Source organism: Schistocerca gregaria, chromosome 6 (assembly GCF_023897955.1).
Source record: "Schistocerca gregaria isolate iqSchGreg1 chromosome 6, iqSchGreg1.2, whole genome shotgun sequence".
Classification (NCBI taxonomy): domain Eukaryota; kingdom Metazoa; phylum Arthropoda; class Insecta; order Orthoptera; family Acrididae; genus Schistocerca; species Schistocerca gregaria.
In genome coordinates this window covers 78,440,479-78,454,673 of record NC_064925.1, presented here as the reverse complement: position 1 = coordinate 78,454,673, position 14,195 = coordinate 78,440,479, and the positions used below count along the sequence as shown (strand labels likewise).

Here is a 14,195-nt window from a genome sequence, read left to right as displayed (position 1 = left end):
GGAGTTTCGAAAAAGTTTCACCATTTTATATCCAGAAGGGCTTAGAAGATATCGGTGGCACACACAAATCTGTAAAGCGCTTGCGAAATGGCACCTGGTTGGTTGAAACATCTAGCTTCCAGCAAGCCCAGAACCTTCAGAAGGCGCAATTTCGTGGGGAGTTTGCGACAGAGCCTGAGTTTCACAATATCTTGAACTACAGCAAGGGTGTTGTGACTTGCAGAGATCTCGTTGACATTCCCAAAGACGAACTGAAGGCTGAATGGTCCCGGGAAGGAATTGTCGACGTGCAACACATTATGAAACGGGTGGATGGTACTCTCGTAAAGACTGACTCGTTTATCCTTACATTTAACACCACCAAATTGCCAGAGCATGTGAAGGCCGGTTTCCTTCGTCTCAGTGTACGGCCTTATTACCCCAACCCCATGCAGTGTTTTAAATGCCAACACTTTGGACCCACTACTCTCGGCTGTAGAGGGGAAGCCACTAGCGGGAAATGTGGTAAAGCCGCCCATGAGGGAGTTGGCTGCTCCTCTCCTCCCAAGTGTGTCAACTGTTCTGGGGATCACCCTGTGTGGAGTAGGGACTGCAGAGTTTTCCTTGAGGAACGGAAGATCCAGGAACTTAAAACTACAAAACGCCTCTCGTATGGTGAGGTGAAGAAAATTTACAAGTCCATGCAGCCGCCCACGTTCGCTGCTTCCTTTTCTTCCGTTCTCAAAGAGCCAGTGTTGAAATCCGATGCCACTACACAAACGGAGGTTGCTACTATCAGCAGTAGCACCTGCGTTTGTCAATGTAAGTGTGCTGCTGCCGTTCCTGTGAACCTGTGAAGCCTGCTGCTTCCCCCCCCCCCCCCCCCCCCCGGCCTTCTGATCAGGTCGTGGTAGCTGACGTCATGGCACTTCCTACCCCTTCCCAGGTCCAGTCTTGTGCATTGCCCAGCGCTGCTACACCCCCTACTGCTTCTGAGGTTTTGGCACCAATGCCGCCTCAGGTCAGAAAATCGAAGCCAAAGACAAAGGTGAAGACTCGCCCGCTAAAGGAGACAGACATTCTACAGTCTGCTGATGTGGATGTCACTCTCTCTGACGTCTCTCTCGTCTCCTCTTCAGAGGCGATGGAGGTTGATGTCAGACTGGGGCACTCATCTCGCCCCAAAACTGAGCCTCCGTCTGTTGTGGGCTCTCCTCCCCGACAGAAAGTGAGAATGAAGGTACTCCCACCCTGATAGATGGCTCCCATTATACAGTGGAACATGAATGGATTCCGGGCACATGTGGAGAAACTGCACCTCCTAGCACGGCAACGCCACCTGTGCTTGTGTTTACAGGAAACGCATTTCAAACCATCTGATGCTCCTGTACTAGGGGACTATACGTCATATCGTAAAGATGACCTGACTGGAGAAAGGGCCAAAGGCGGAGTCGCTGTGTTTGTCAATAATGACTACCACTCCTCTGCTCTCCCCCTGGATACTGACCTGCAAGTAGTTGTAGTTGAAATTCATTCACCTCGGAGGCTTACCGTTTGCTCCCTTTATTTACCCCCTCTGGATACAATGACTTTAGACGCTCTCACAGATCTTATCGACCAACTCCCCCGCCCATTTCTCCTCCTGGGAGACTTCAATGCCTATAATGTCCTGTGGGGCTCCACTTCTCTTTGCGCTCGAGGTCGAATTTTGGAGAGCCTCCTAACATCTCAAATGTTGTGCATCCTCAACACAGGTACTCCGACTCATTTCTTTCCTGCTACAGGGTCATTCTCAGCCATTGACCTATCTTTCTGCTCTCCAACCCTCACCGACTCTGTTCACTGGGAGGTCATTGACGACCTTCATTCCAGCGATCACTTCCCTATCCGCATTCATCTCCTGGATGTATTGCTGGAGCAGCGGCCACCATCCTGGATAATTGGCAGGGCTAACTGGCCACTGTTCACTCAGTTGGCTGTCTTTGACCGCCACCATAGCATCCAAGAATGGGTGGATCACATCACGCTTGTGATCCATCATGCTGCTGACCTGTCCATACCACAGTCTTCTGGCACTCTTAAGCGGCGCCTTGTGCCTTGGTGGACTGAAGAGTGCCGTTCAGCCATCCGGGACAGGCGTGCGGCTATTCGCCGATTTAAATGCCGTCCAGCAGCGGTCAGTCTTACCGCCTTTCGAATCGCGAGAGCCAGGGCACGCCATGTCATTAAAGAGAGCAAGAAAAGGTCATGGCAGGCGTTCCTGGACTCCATCAACCGTTCCACTTGTTCCACAAAAGTATGGAAAGCCATCCGGAGGATTTCCGGTAAACATAGCCGTTTACCAATAGCTGCTGTCCTGAACCAGGGATACCTCCAGACGACACCCAGAGCCATTGCTCAGACGCTGGTAGAGCATTTTGCACAAAGTACTGCCACTGCAAATCAGGATCCAGCGTTTCGTCGCTACCATGCGGCTGTCGAAAGAGCGAACTTGGACTTTCGGTCGAACAGTTATGAGGCGTACAACTCCCCTTTCTCCATGTGGGAACTTGAATCGGCTCTTAGTGAGACTTCTGACACTGCACCAGGTTACGACCGCATCCGGTACTCCATGCTTCGACATCTTCCAGCGGCGTCACAGGAAATCTTCCTCGACTGTTTTAATCTCATATGACAGACAGGAGTGTTCCCCACCTCGTGGCGGAGGCAATACTCATCCCTCTCTTCAAACCAGGAAAGGACCGCACATGTCCCAGTAGTTATCGTAGTATCTCCTTGACAAGCTGTGTCGGAAAGACCCTGGAACGGATGGTTAACCGGCGTCTGGTCTGGCTGTTAGAGACCAGACAGCTCCTTAGCCGCTTTCAGTGTGGATTCCGAAAATTTCGGTCCACGGTCGACAACCTGACCCTCCTAGAGACGGCTATTCAACAGCCTTTTCTCCGTCAGCACCACTGTATTGGTATCTTCTTTGATATCAGTAAGGCATATGATACTACTTGGAGATACTGTATTCTTGCACAACTGCATCAATGGGGCTTTCGTGGCCGCCTCCCGATTTTCATTCGGTCTTTCCTGTCTCAGCGGTTTTTTCGGACCCGCGTTGGTAACACACTGTCTGATCGCTTTGAGCAAGAGAACGGTGTCCCCCAGGGCAGCGTTTTAAGGGTTACCCTCTTTGCCATAGCCATCAACAGTATAACGTCTACAGTGAGGAGTCCAGTACAGTGCTCCTTATTTGTGGACGACTTTGCTGTTTTCTGTTCCTCCTCCAGTGTTGCAACCGTGAGCCGTCAGTTGCAGCTAACAGTGCGGCGGTTAGAGGAGTAGGCTGCAAAGACGGGTTTTCGGTTCTCTGCCGATAAGTGTGTTTGTGTTCATTTTAATCGTTCTCGTCGTCTTTTTACTTTGCCTGCCTTGAATATGGGGGATACTGTCCTACATTTTAGAGACACAGTGCGGTTTCTGGGCCTAATTTTTGACTCCAGGTTGTCATGGCTGCCACACCTACGTGACGTGAAAGCCAGAACCCTGAAGGCACTCAACATCCTCAAGCGCCTCAGCCACAGGTCTTGGGGAGCGGCCAGGGCGCGTCTCCTTCAGTTTTACCGAGCTTTCGTGCGTTCACGGTTGGACTATGGGTGCACAGTATATGGGTCAGCGAGGCCTTCTTATTTGCAGACCCTTGACGCTGTTCACCATGCTGGGATTCGACTGGCCACGGGTGCTTGTCGGACAAGTCCCATACCCAGCCTCTGTGCTGAGGCTGGGGAACCGCCACTTACCATCCGGCGGCAGCTCCTGCTGGTGCGCCAGGCTTGTAAGTTTCTTGCAGCTCCCAGCTCGCCTGCTCACCATCTTGTTGCCCATCCACCTCTGGACCGCCTTTTTTCCCGCCGTCCCCGGGCTACGTTGCCGTTTGGGATCCGTGTGCAACGTGTACTGGAGTCCCTCGGTGTGGAGTCTGTACAACCCCAAATCCAGGGTTTTAACCGCCTGCCACCCTGGTTACTGAAGAGGCCCGGAGTGATTTTAGATTTATTGCAGTACAAGAGAGATTGCACTCCTTCCACCGTTTTTAATGCAGCATTTTCTGCCATTTTATCTGACCACCACGACTATGTAGCTGTTTTTACGGATGGGTCGAAACAAGGGGATTCTGTTGGTTGCTCAGTTGTTTTTCCAGATCGTGTCTTCAAGGTCCGCCTGCCTCAGACTTTCGCTGTCATTGATGCAGAATTGTCTGCGATCTTGCGGGCACTGGAGCACATGAGACATTCTTCCTCTTCTAAATTTCTTGTCTGTTCCGATTCACTCAGTGCCCTTCACTTATTGCAACGTTTGTATCCGGCAGACAAAACTGTCCACACCATCCAGGATTCCGTCCTCCGACTACAGCGACTGGGGAAGGTTGTAGCTTTCTGCTGGGTTCCGGGGCATGTTGGCATTGCTGGGAATGTAAGGGCAGATCTCGCAGCCAAGGAGGCATGTCTCGCCCCACAAGTATCTCAGTGTGCTATCCCCTTGCACGCACTCACCTCGCTGTTGAGCTCACGGGTTATGCGTCGGTGGGAGGATGAGTGGCTGGAAGTGACTGACAATAAGCTCCGTATAAAGCCCACAACGCGTGTGTGGTGTACTTCCTTTCAGCCCCATCGACCGGACGAGATTCTCCTCACTCGGCTTCGAATAGGCCACAGCCCTATGACGCATGGCTACCTGCTCCGGCGAGAGGACCCTCCAATGTGTGGTGCTTGCGGCGTCCAGGTCACTGTGCGCCACGTTTTATTGGATTGTGTTTCATTTTCTGACCAGCGGGCCGCAACTGACTTGCCAGCGGACATGCCATCTCTTTTAGGCAACAATCGGACGAATGTGGCTAAAGTTTTAAAGTTCTGTGACATGTCAAATGTTTTTACAAAGATTTTAGGGAGAGGATTTTAATTTGCTCACTGTGTGACAAGCTAGCCCATATTTTATGTAAGTGGGCAGCCAATAACAATTTCCTGTGACATTCTTGTTGTATGTTTCCCCTTTCCTTAGGTTTTACTTTCTTATGTAACATTTTCCTTCTTTTCCTGCTTTCTTTGAGTGTGTGCTTTAGTTTTCTTAGGTCTGTCCACGCTCGTTCCTTTTAATGTGTGTCAGGGCGCTGATGACCTCGATGTTGAGCGCCCATAAGCCCCAACACACCACCACCACCACCACCACATTTCTTTATATCAGCCGCTCAAACATGATGTAAGCAGTAACGTTCTCTTTTCCCAGCGAATACGTAGTCCTCAAGGCTAACTGTCTCAATATATTGAAGAAATGAGATCTCTACAGTACCGGTGCGGCTCTGTTGCAGATGCAGCCAGCAGGCGTACCGGCCCAGCTACTGGCACCAGCCGGGCGCGCAGCCGCTGCTGGCGCTGACCATGGGCCGGCTGCTGGAGCAGGCGGCGCTCCGCTACGGCGACCGGGAGGCCGTCGTCTCCCACCAGCAGGGCGCCAGGCTCTCCTTCCGGCAGGTCCACCAGGAGGTGAGCACCGGCTGTGAAGTTCCGCTACCGAATCGGTCGGCAGACGCAAGTACACTACTGGCCATTAAAATTGCTACACCACGGAGATGACGTGCTACAGACGCGAAATTTACCCGACAGCAAGAAGATGCTGTGATATGCAAATGATTAGTTTTTCCAGAGCATTCACACAACTTTGGCGCCGATGGCGACACCTACAACGTGCTGACATGAGGGAAATTTCCAACCGATTTCTCATACACAAACAGCAGTTGACCGGCGCTGCCTGGTGAAACGTTGTTGTGATGCCCCGTCTAAGGAGGAGAAATGCGTACCATCACGTTTCCGACTTTGATAAAGGTCGGATTGTATCCTATCGCGATTGCGGTTCATCGTATCGCGACATTGCTGCTCGCGTTGGTCGAGATCCAATGAAAGTTAGCAGAATATGGAATCGGTGGGTTCAGGAGGGTAATACGGAACGCCGTGCTGGATCCCAACATCCTCGTATCACTAGCAGTCGAGATGACAGGCATCTTATCCGCATGACTGTAACGGATTGTGCAGCCACGTTTCGATCCCTGAGTCAACAGATGGGGACGTTTGCAAGACGACAACCATCTGCACGAACAGTTCGACGACGTTTGTAGCAGCATGGACTATCAGCTCGGAGACCATGGCTTCGGTTACCGTTGACACTGCATCACAGACAGGAGCGGCTGCGATGCTGAACTGAACGACGAACCTGGGTGCACGAATGGCAAAACGTCATTTTTTCGGATGGATTCAGGATCTGTTTACAGCATCATGATGGTCGCATCCGTGATTGGCGACATCGCGGTGGACGCATATTGGAATCGTGTATTCGTCATCGCCACACTGACGTATCACCCGGCGTGGTGGTATGGAGTGCCACTGGTTACACGTCTCGGTCACCTCTAGTTCGCATCGACGGCACTTTGAACAGTGGACGTTACATAGATATGTCACGACCCGTGGCTCTACCCTTCATTCGATCCGTGCGAAACCCTACATTTCAGCAGGATAATGCACGACCTTATGTTGCAGGTCCTGTACGGGCCTTTCTGGATACAGAAAATGTTGGACTGCTGCCCTGGCCAGCACATTCTCCAGATCTCTTACCAGTTGAAAACGTCTGGTGAATGGTGGCCGAGCATCTGGCTCGTCACAATACGCCAGTCACTACTCTTGATGAACTATGGTATCGTGTTGAAGCTGCATGGGCAGCTGTACCTGTACACGCCATCCAAGCTCTGTTTGACTCAAGATCCAGGCGTATCAAGGCCGTTGTTACGGCCAGAGGTGGTTGTTCTGGGTACTGATTTTTCAGGATCTAGGCCCCCAAATTGCGTGAAAATGTAATCACATGTCAGTTCTAGTACATTTGTCCGATGAATACCCGGTTATCATCTGCATTTCTTCTTGGTGTAGCAATTCTGGCCAGTAGTGTAGTACAGAGACACCAGAGTCAGCTGTTTACCCATATATCGCACACACACTGATGAGCCAAAACGTGATAAACACCTGCTGAACAGCGTGTTGGTCCGCCTTTGAAACGCAGTTCAGTAGCGTTTTTACTTGGTTGCGATTATAAACGACCGTAGTAGGTTTCCAGAGGTGTGTGGCAACACATATCTACATAAAAGCCACGCAGCTCCCGTAGTTTAAGGGCTGGTGTTTGTGGTCGAGGAGTTGGCGCCTGATAGTGACTCAGACGTAATCCATGAGGATAAGATCAAGGGGATTTTTTGGATAAACCCTCTGTGTGAGTTCACTCATCCACGAAAGAAGTGGTTTGTTCGCCAGATTCTTGATTATTGTTCATCTATGTGTAATCCCTAGCGGGTAGGACTGATAGATGAGACAGAGAAGATCCAATGAAGAGCGTCGCGTTTCGTGACAGGATCGTTTAACTGCCGAGAGAGTGTTACAGAGATGCTAAACGAACTCCACTGGCAGACGTTACAAGAGAGACCCGTTGTGCATCACGGAGAGATTTACTATTGAAATTTTGGGACAGCAGTTTTCCGGAGGAGGCGGACAACATATTACTTCCCACCACATACATCTCCTGTATTAACCGTAAGAAGAAAATTCGAAAAATTAGAGCCAATACAGAGGTTTACCCACAATCATTTTCCCCACGCACTATTCGCGAGAGGAACAGGGCTGGAGGGATCAGATAGTGGTACCGAAAGTACCCTCCTGCACAGACCATTAGGTGGCTTCCGGAATATGATGTAGATGTAGACACTCTCAAACCACTGGACCACGATTCCGGCCTTGTGACATAGGTAGTTATGCTACTGGAAGATGACACCGCCGTCGGGGAACACATGAAGCATAAAGGGAAGCAAGAGGTACGAAATAAGGTTCACATTGTCCACAGCTGTCATGATATACTGGGTACTATCGATAACGATTGTCTGTGTGCCTCCGTATCAGCGCTAATTTCTCGTATCTTACCTCTGTGGTCCTTAAGCGAAATGTATGTTGGTGGCGGTAGAATCGTTCTGCAGTCAGCTTCAAATGCTGGATCTCTAAATTTTCTCTGTGGTGTTCCTGGAAACGAAGGTCGCCTTCCGTCCAGGGATACACGCTTGAGTTTTTGAAGCATGTCTGTAACACCTGCCTGTTGTTTGAACCTACCAGTAACAAATCTAGCAGCCTGCCTCTGAATTGCTCCGACGTCTTCTTTTAATCCGACCTGGTACAAATCCCAAATACTTGAGCAGTACTCAAGAATAGGTCACACTAACGCTGCATAAGCGTTCTCCTGCACGTAGAACCACAATTTTCCAACAGAAACATTCCATATTTCTAGATTTCCGAAGAACATGTGACACGGTGCCCTACTGGAGAAGGTAGAAGTGTATGGAATAGGCTCCAAAATATGTGGGTTGCTCGATGACTTCAAGTAAGAGAATCCACTACGTTGTAGTCGGCCGCTGTGGCCGGGCGGTTCTAGGTGCTTCAGTCCGGACCGCGCGACTGCTACGGTCGCAGGTTCGAATCCTGTCTCGGGCATGGATGTGTGTGATGTCCTTAGGTTAGTTAGGTTTAAGTAGTTCTAAGTTCTAGGGAACTGATGAACTCAGATGTTAAGTCCTATAGTGCTCAGAGCCATTTGAATCACTACGTTGACTAGACAGCGAGTATTCATCAGAGACAAGGGTATCGTCAGGAGTGCCCAAGGAAGTGTTATAGGACCACTACTATTTATTATATACATAAATGTTCTGATGGACAAGGTGAGCAGCAATCTGCGGCTGTTTGCTGAAGATGCTGTGGTGTACGGAAAAGTGTCGAAGGCGAGTGACTTAAGGAGGATACAAGATGACTTAGAAAAAATTTCTATTTGTTGTGATGAGTGGCACCTAGCTCCAAATGTAGAAAAATCTAAGTTAATGCGGATGAGTAGAAAAAAAACCGTAATTTTCGAATATAGCATTAGAAGTGTTCTGCTTGACATCATTTAATTGTCTGGTTGCAGCGTTGCAAAGCGATATGAAATGGAACAAGCAAGTGAGGATTCGGTCGCAGGTTCGAATCCTGCCTCGGGCATGGATGTGTGTGATGTCCTTAGGTTAGTTAGGTTTAAGTAGTTCTAAGTTTTAGGGGGCTGATGACCTCAGCAGTTAAGTCCCAAAGTGCTCAGAGCCTTTTGAACCAGCCAAGTGAGGATTGTGGTAATGAACGCGAATTGTCGACGCGGTTTATTGGAAGAATTCTGGAAAAGGGCGCTTCTATGTGAAGGAGAACGCATATGGATCAGTGGTGGGATCTATTCTTGAGTACTGCAGAAGCATTAAAAGAAGACATCAAAGCAATTCAGAAGCAGGCTGCTAGATTTGTTAGGTTCTAACAACACGCAGGTGTTGCGGTCATGCTTCTGGAACACGAATGTGAATCCCTCGAGGGAAGGCGACTTTCGTTTCGAAAATTAAGAGATCCGGCATCTGAAGCCGACTGCAGAACTTTTCAACAGCCGCCAACACACATTTCACGTAAGGACCACGAACGTAAGACACGAGAAATTAGCTCTGTATGGAGGCACATAGAAAATCGTTCCTTTCTCCCTCTATTTACGACTGAAGTGGGAAAGGAAATGACTAGTAGTTTAACAGGGTAACCTCCGCCACCCGTCGTACGGTGCTTTGCAGAGTATGTGTCGATGTCGAGGATTCGAGTTACTACCAGACGTCTCGTGGAAGCGCAGATAAATATCCTACAGAGTACAAGAAGCGTGTTTCGAGCAGTTTGCCGTCTTCATGATCCCATGCCTACTGTAGTCCCAACAGCCGATGTCGCTGGGTCGACATGGGAACACGTAGGGCGTCGTCTGTTCTAGAGTCCCGTATTTGGCGATGTGCACTGAACGGTGCTCTGCCAAACACTGGCGCCGCCACCAGCACTATACTAGGTCCTCAGATCTGCCTCTCCTGATTTGGCAGGTAAACCTCCGACCTCCATGTCCTAAGATAAAACGTCGATGGTGAACACCGTTTCCCCCACTTGATGTTTCACCGTCCTTCAACCGGTTTCAATAGCGCTGACGACAGTAGCAGCCGAACAGCGAACCAGCTGTTTCCGAGATCATCGTTCACAATTGCAGGAAGACAGCAGTTCACTCTTTGACAAATATTTTTCCCTAATGTCATCTTTTGCTATGAGGATTATTTAATCTGGTGGAGGCCGCAGTTGTTAGAGGCAGTATAACGATCTTCAGTTGTTAGAGGGCGTATTACGATCTTCAGTTGTAGGCAACTGCTGTCCACCATGGTAGTAGTGCATTGTCTCTGTTTACTAATGGAGCGATATGGTTCAAATGGCTCTGAGCACTATGAGACTCAACTGCTGAGGTCATCAGTTCCCTAGAACTTAGAACTACTTAAACCTAACTAACCTAAGGACATCACACACATCCATGCCCGAGGCAGGATTCGAACCTGCGACCGTAGCAGTCGCACGGTTCCGGACTGCGCGCCTAGAACCGCGAGACAACCGCGGCCGGCGGAGCGATATGCTTGGAGTGAGTACACTGATATGGTTGGTACGTACTACGTAGCGCACCACAACAGACGAGCTGCACAGCCGGTTTATCAACAACAATATCCTAATCGCAGTATTCCGCACCATACGACCTTTGCTGCTGTGTACCAACGTCTGCGTGAGACCGGGTCATTTAGCAGATTACCTGGACAGGGACGCCGTCGCATGGTAAGAACGCTGCAATTTGAGGAAGCTGTCTTGGAGCATGTGGAGCGGGATCTTTAATCAGCACTCGTGCAACTGCACGTGACATGGGGAGGAATCAGAAGAATGTAAGAACAGTCCTTCGAGAGCAATTGTTACGTCCTTTTCACTTACTGCGTTTCCACAACCTGGAACCAGTTGATTATCCACCCAGAGCACAATTTTCGCAGTGGTACCTGGAACAGTGTGAAATGGAACCTACATTTCCATCCTCTGTGTTGTTTACCGATGAAGCAACGTTCGAGCGTAATGGAGTTTTCAACATGCACAATTCGTATCTTTGGAGTGAGGATGACCCACATGCCACAGTTACTAGCACTCATCAAGTGCGGTTCTTGGTTAATGTGTGGGTCGGTGTTGTTGGGCACTGTTTAATTGGGCCATACCTGCTAACTAGGCCATTAAATGGCAGACACTATTACAATTTTCTCGCCAGAGCAATGCCATAATTGCTGGAAGACGTCCCGCTCCCTGCAAGACAACGCATGTGGTTCGAACATGACGGCGCGCCGGCATATTTCAGTTGTCGAGTGCGTCGATTCCTGGGTCGACGGTTCCCAGAAACGTGGGTTGGCAGAGGTGATGCTGTACCATGGCCTGCTCGATCCCCAGATATGTCCCCTCTGGACTTTTTTGTGTGGGGAGAGATGCGCAACCTTGTTTACGCAACCCCTGTTGCATCAGAAGAGGCTCTGGTTGCCCGGATAATAGCAGCAGCAGCAGGAACAATTCAGGATACTTCTGGGGTTTTGCCCGGGTCAGACAGAACATGACCCGACACTGTAACTTTGTTTACGTGTCAATGGAGTCATTTTTGAAAATCTACTGTAATTGTAATTGCGTTGTGGTAATGTGTTGTCTATTGGTCACAAAAAATAGAAAAGTGTTTGTTGGTTTAATTAATTTGCCGCCAGAGAAATCTTCCTCTACCAGTTTACATACTCCTCACAGGAAAGAATGACATTAGGGAAAAATATTTGTTTTGATGTCCCCTACAGCCCCGAGAGTTTGTCGGTTTAAATACTTTTCACCCTGTATTCTTTCCTTAACACGACACGTGCCCACAACACCAGGAGCCACCTCATTCTTGTGGTGGGCACTGGTCGCCACGTTCTGGCTCGTCAATCTATATAACACTTCCTACACTTCCCGCGCTGTGACGTGTCAAACAGCCACACTGCCCAAATTTTAGGAGGAGCTTTAGGTCTTAGCAAATCTGAACTGAAAATACTGTCACTGTTTGTGTTTAAGCGTGAATGGTGGGGCAGAATGTGAAAAGTGTATCCGTAGTATAATGTTACACGTATTTTTGAATGTTTGAAGAATACAGTCATTGTAACTGTGCTTTTTTTTATTTTCTTTTATCTTCGTATTGACCGTCTGGGATCAAAAATTCAATTCTTCTTATTTTTTTGTTATTTTCTATACTTCCGATGCTCTTTTATCTTCTACCCACTGAAATGGCCCCCTTACATGCTGTTTAAATATTGAAAATTTGAATGGATGATCGTCATGCAGTTCTTCTGTATAGAAACCAAAATTTTTTGCATTTATTGATACGGTGAAGAGTACCATTCCAATGTATAAAATAAAATACTGGTCTTGTGAGAATCTGTTGTGGCAATCGTTGTCTCCAGGGTGAATCTCGAGATCCTTGAGCGATATTAATAGCAAATGAGAAAACTTGCACTTCATCGTTTTCAGAATTTATTCAGAAATGAAGATGAAAACGTAATCACAACTGTATTACTTTTTTTCCAAAACATCTTTACAAAGACTTCTACAGAGTTTCAATCACTAAACAATTGTCTAATTAAGTGCCTATAGCACACTTAATAACAACTGAGATCTACATCATGACTCTCCGAGATTACAACTGCCAGTCTTTGGCACCAAGTGCTAGTGTTTATAATAAACTATGTTGTCTTAGAATATTCTGGAATAATACTATAACATTTACGTATTTAATATTAACTACAATCAGTGAAAAGGTGTAAACACTATTGGTTCTTAAATGAAACTGTAAACCATGTTTATGGTGATAAAAAGTTGATATAACTCCAGAATAACAATAAAAGTGTTCAAAATATTTGATTCCCACATTCTGGGTACATTCCGACAAATTGCCATTTTTGTGCACATGACAATATTTTTAGCGAACTTATGTACGTTTTTACAATCAGGTGTTAACCAGTGAATAATAAAATATTGCTGGATACATTATGGAACATATTTTGGAACCGTAAGTACATGTGTTTTCTTTGAACCTAAACATTATTAACTTGTAAATAAATCATATGTTTTTGGCATGCTAACGTTATAACAAAACATGTTTTCACACTGTTTCAGTGTGTAATTAATACGGTGGTTATTGTCTTGTGCCTTGATGTTTGGTTGTCGAACTTTATAAACGAACCTGAAATTAACATAATTTGAAGGTTTAGCTTCGTGGATCGAGTTCATTATTTGAAATCTGGTGTAAAACTGGTATCGTACGCTTAATTAAATCGCTTTCCCCTTGTTATAGTCTGTTACACAACGTTGTCTCTGTTCCTTTCCTCTGTTCATCTTGTTCTCTGTTTCGACGTAAGAAAGGGCCCTATGCTGCCAGATTACGTACTATAACTAAAATTTTAATTTTGCTCCGATGCAAGAACCAAATCTTTTCAGCTTATACTAAATGGTATAGGTGTGCTGCACACTGTCACACCTTATCCTGTCTCCTTAACTAGACGTGAATGTGTAATTCTGCCTTGAAAACCTTTCAAATATTTAAGGGGCAGTGAAAAGAAAATGAGACAGATAGATAAATGTAAGTAATCTGTTCATTATTTCAAAAGTAATCACCATAACCCTTAATGTTTTTATCCCACTGTGAGATACGAATGGTCAACGCCTTCATGGATAAGTGTTTGTGCTTGCCTGAGGAAACATGTTTGTAGCCCGGTGTGCATCTCTTCGTCCGAAGCAAATGGACGACCACTTATGTTTATCCTGAGGGCCCCAAAAATATGGAAATCGCATGGGGAGAGATCGGGACTCTATGGAGGACGTGTAACGGTTTTCCCAGTGAAACGTCTGCAACGTTGTCGAAAAAATTATTGTAGGGTGTGGGCGAGCATTATCTTGCAACAGAATAATACCACCGGTCAATATTCCTGTCCGTTTGGACTTGATGGCGCGCTTCGGTTTTGACAAAGTGTCATCTGTTATTTGTGACGCCAGTATTCCAGTCAGTGAGCAACGGGCCTTTGCTGTTAAAGAAAAGGATCATCATGCTTTACCGGAGCTGCCGTGCCTGTTGTTTCGATTAAGCTGCAGGGAGTTCGGCTGGGAAGCCCTTACACATCCTCCACACATTTCCGATCCCTCCTCATGCGATGTCCATAGTTCTGAAATACTGAAGACACACACTCGTGATTTCCTTCGGACGAA

At 47.5% G+C, this 14,195-nt stretch overlaps 1 protein-coding gene across 1 annotated transcript in view; it reads left to right on the top strand.

Annotated features, from left to right (window-relative positions):
* Positions 1-14,195, top strand: part of LOC126278040 (medium-chain acyl-CoA ligase ACSF2, mitochondrial-like) — a 225,979-nt gene that overhangs the window by 56,144 nt on the left and 155,640 nt on the right. The window contains exon 2 of the mRNA XM_049977795.1: positions 5,330-5,504. Within this exon, the coding sequence (XP_049833752.1) occupies positions 5,330-5,504 (175 nt within the window). The remainder of the gene's footprint in view (positions 1-5,329; positions 5,505-14,195) is intronic.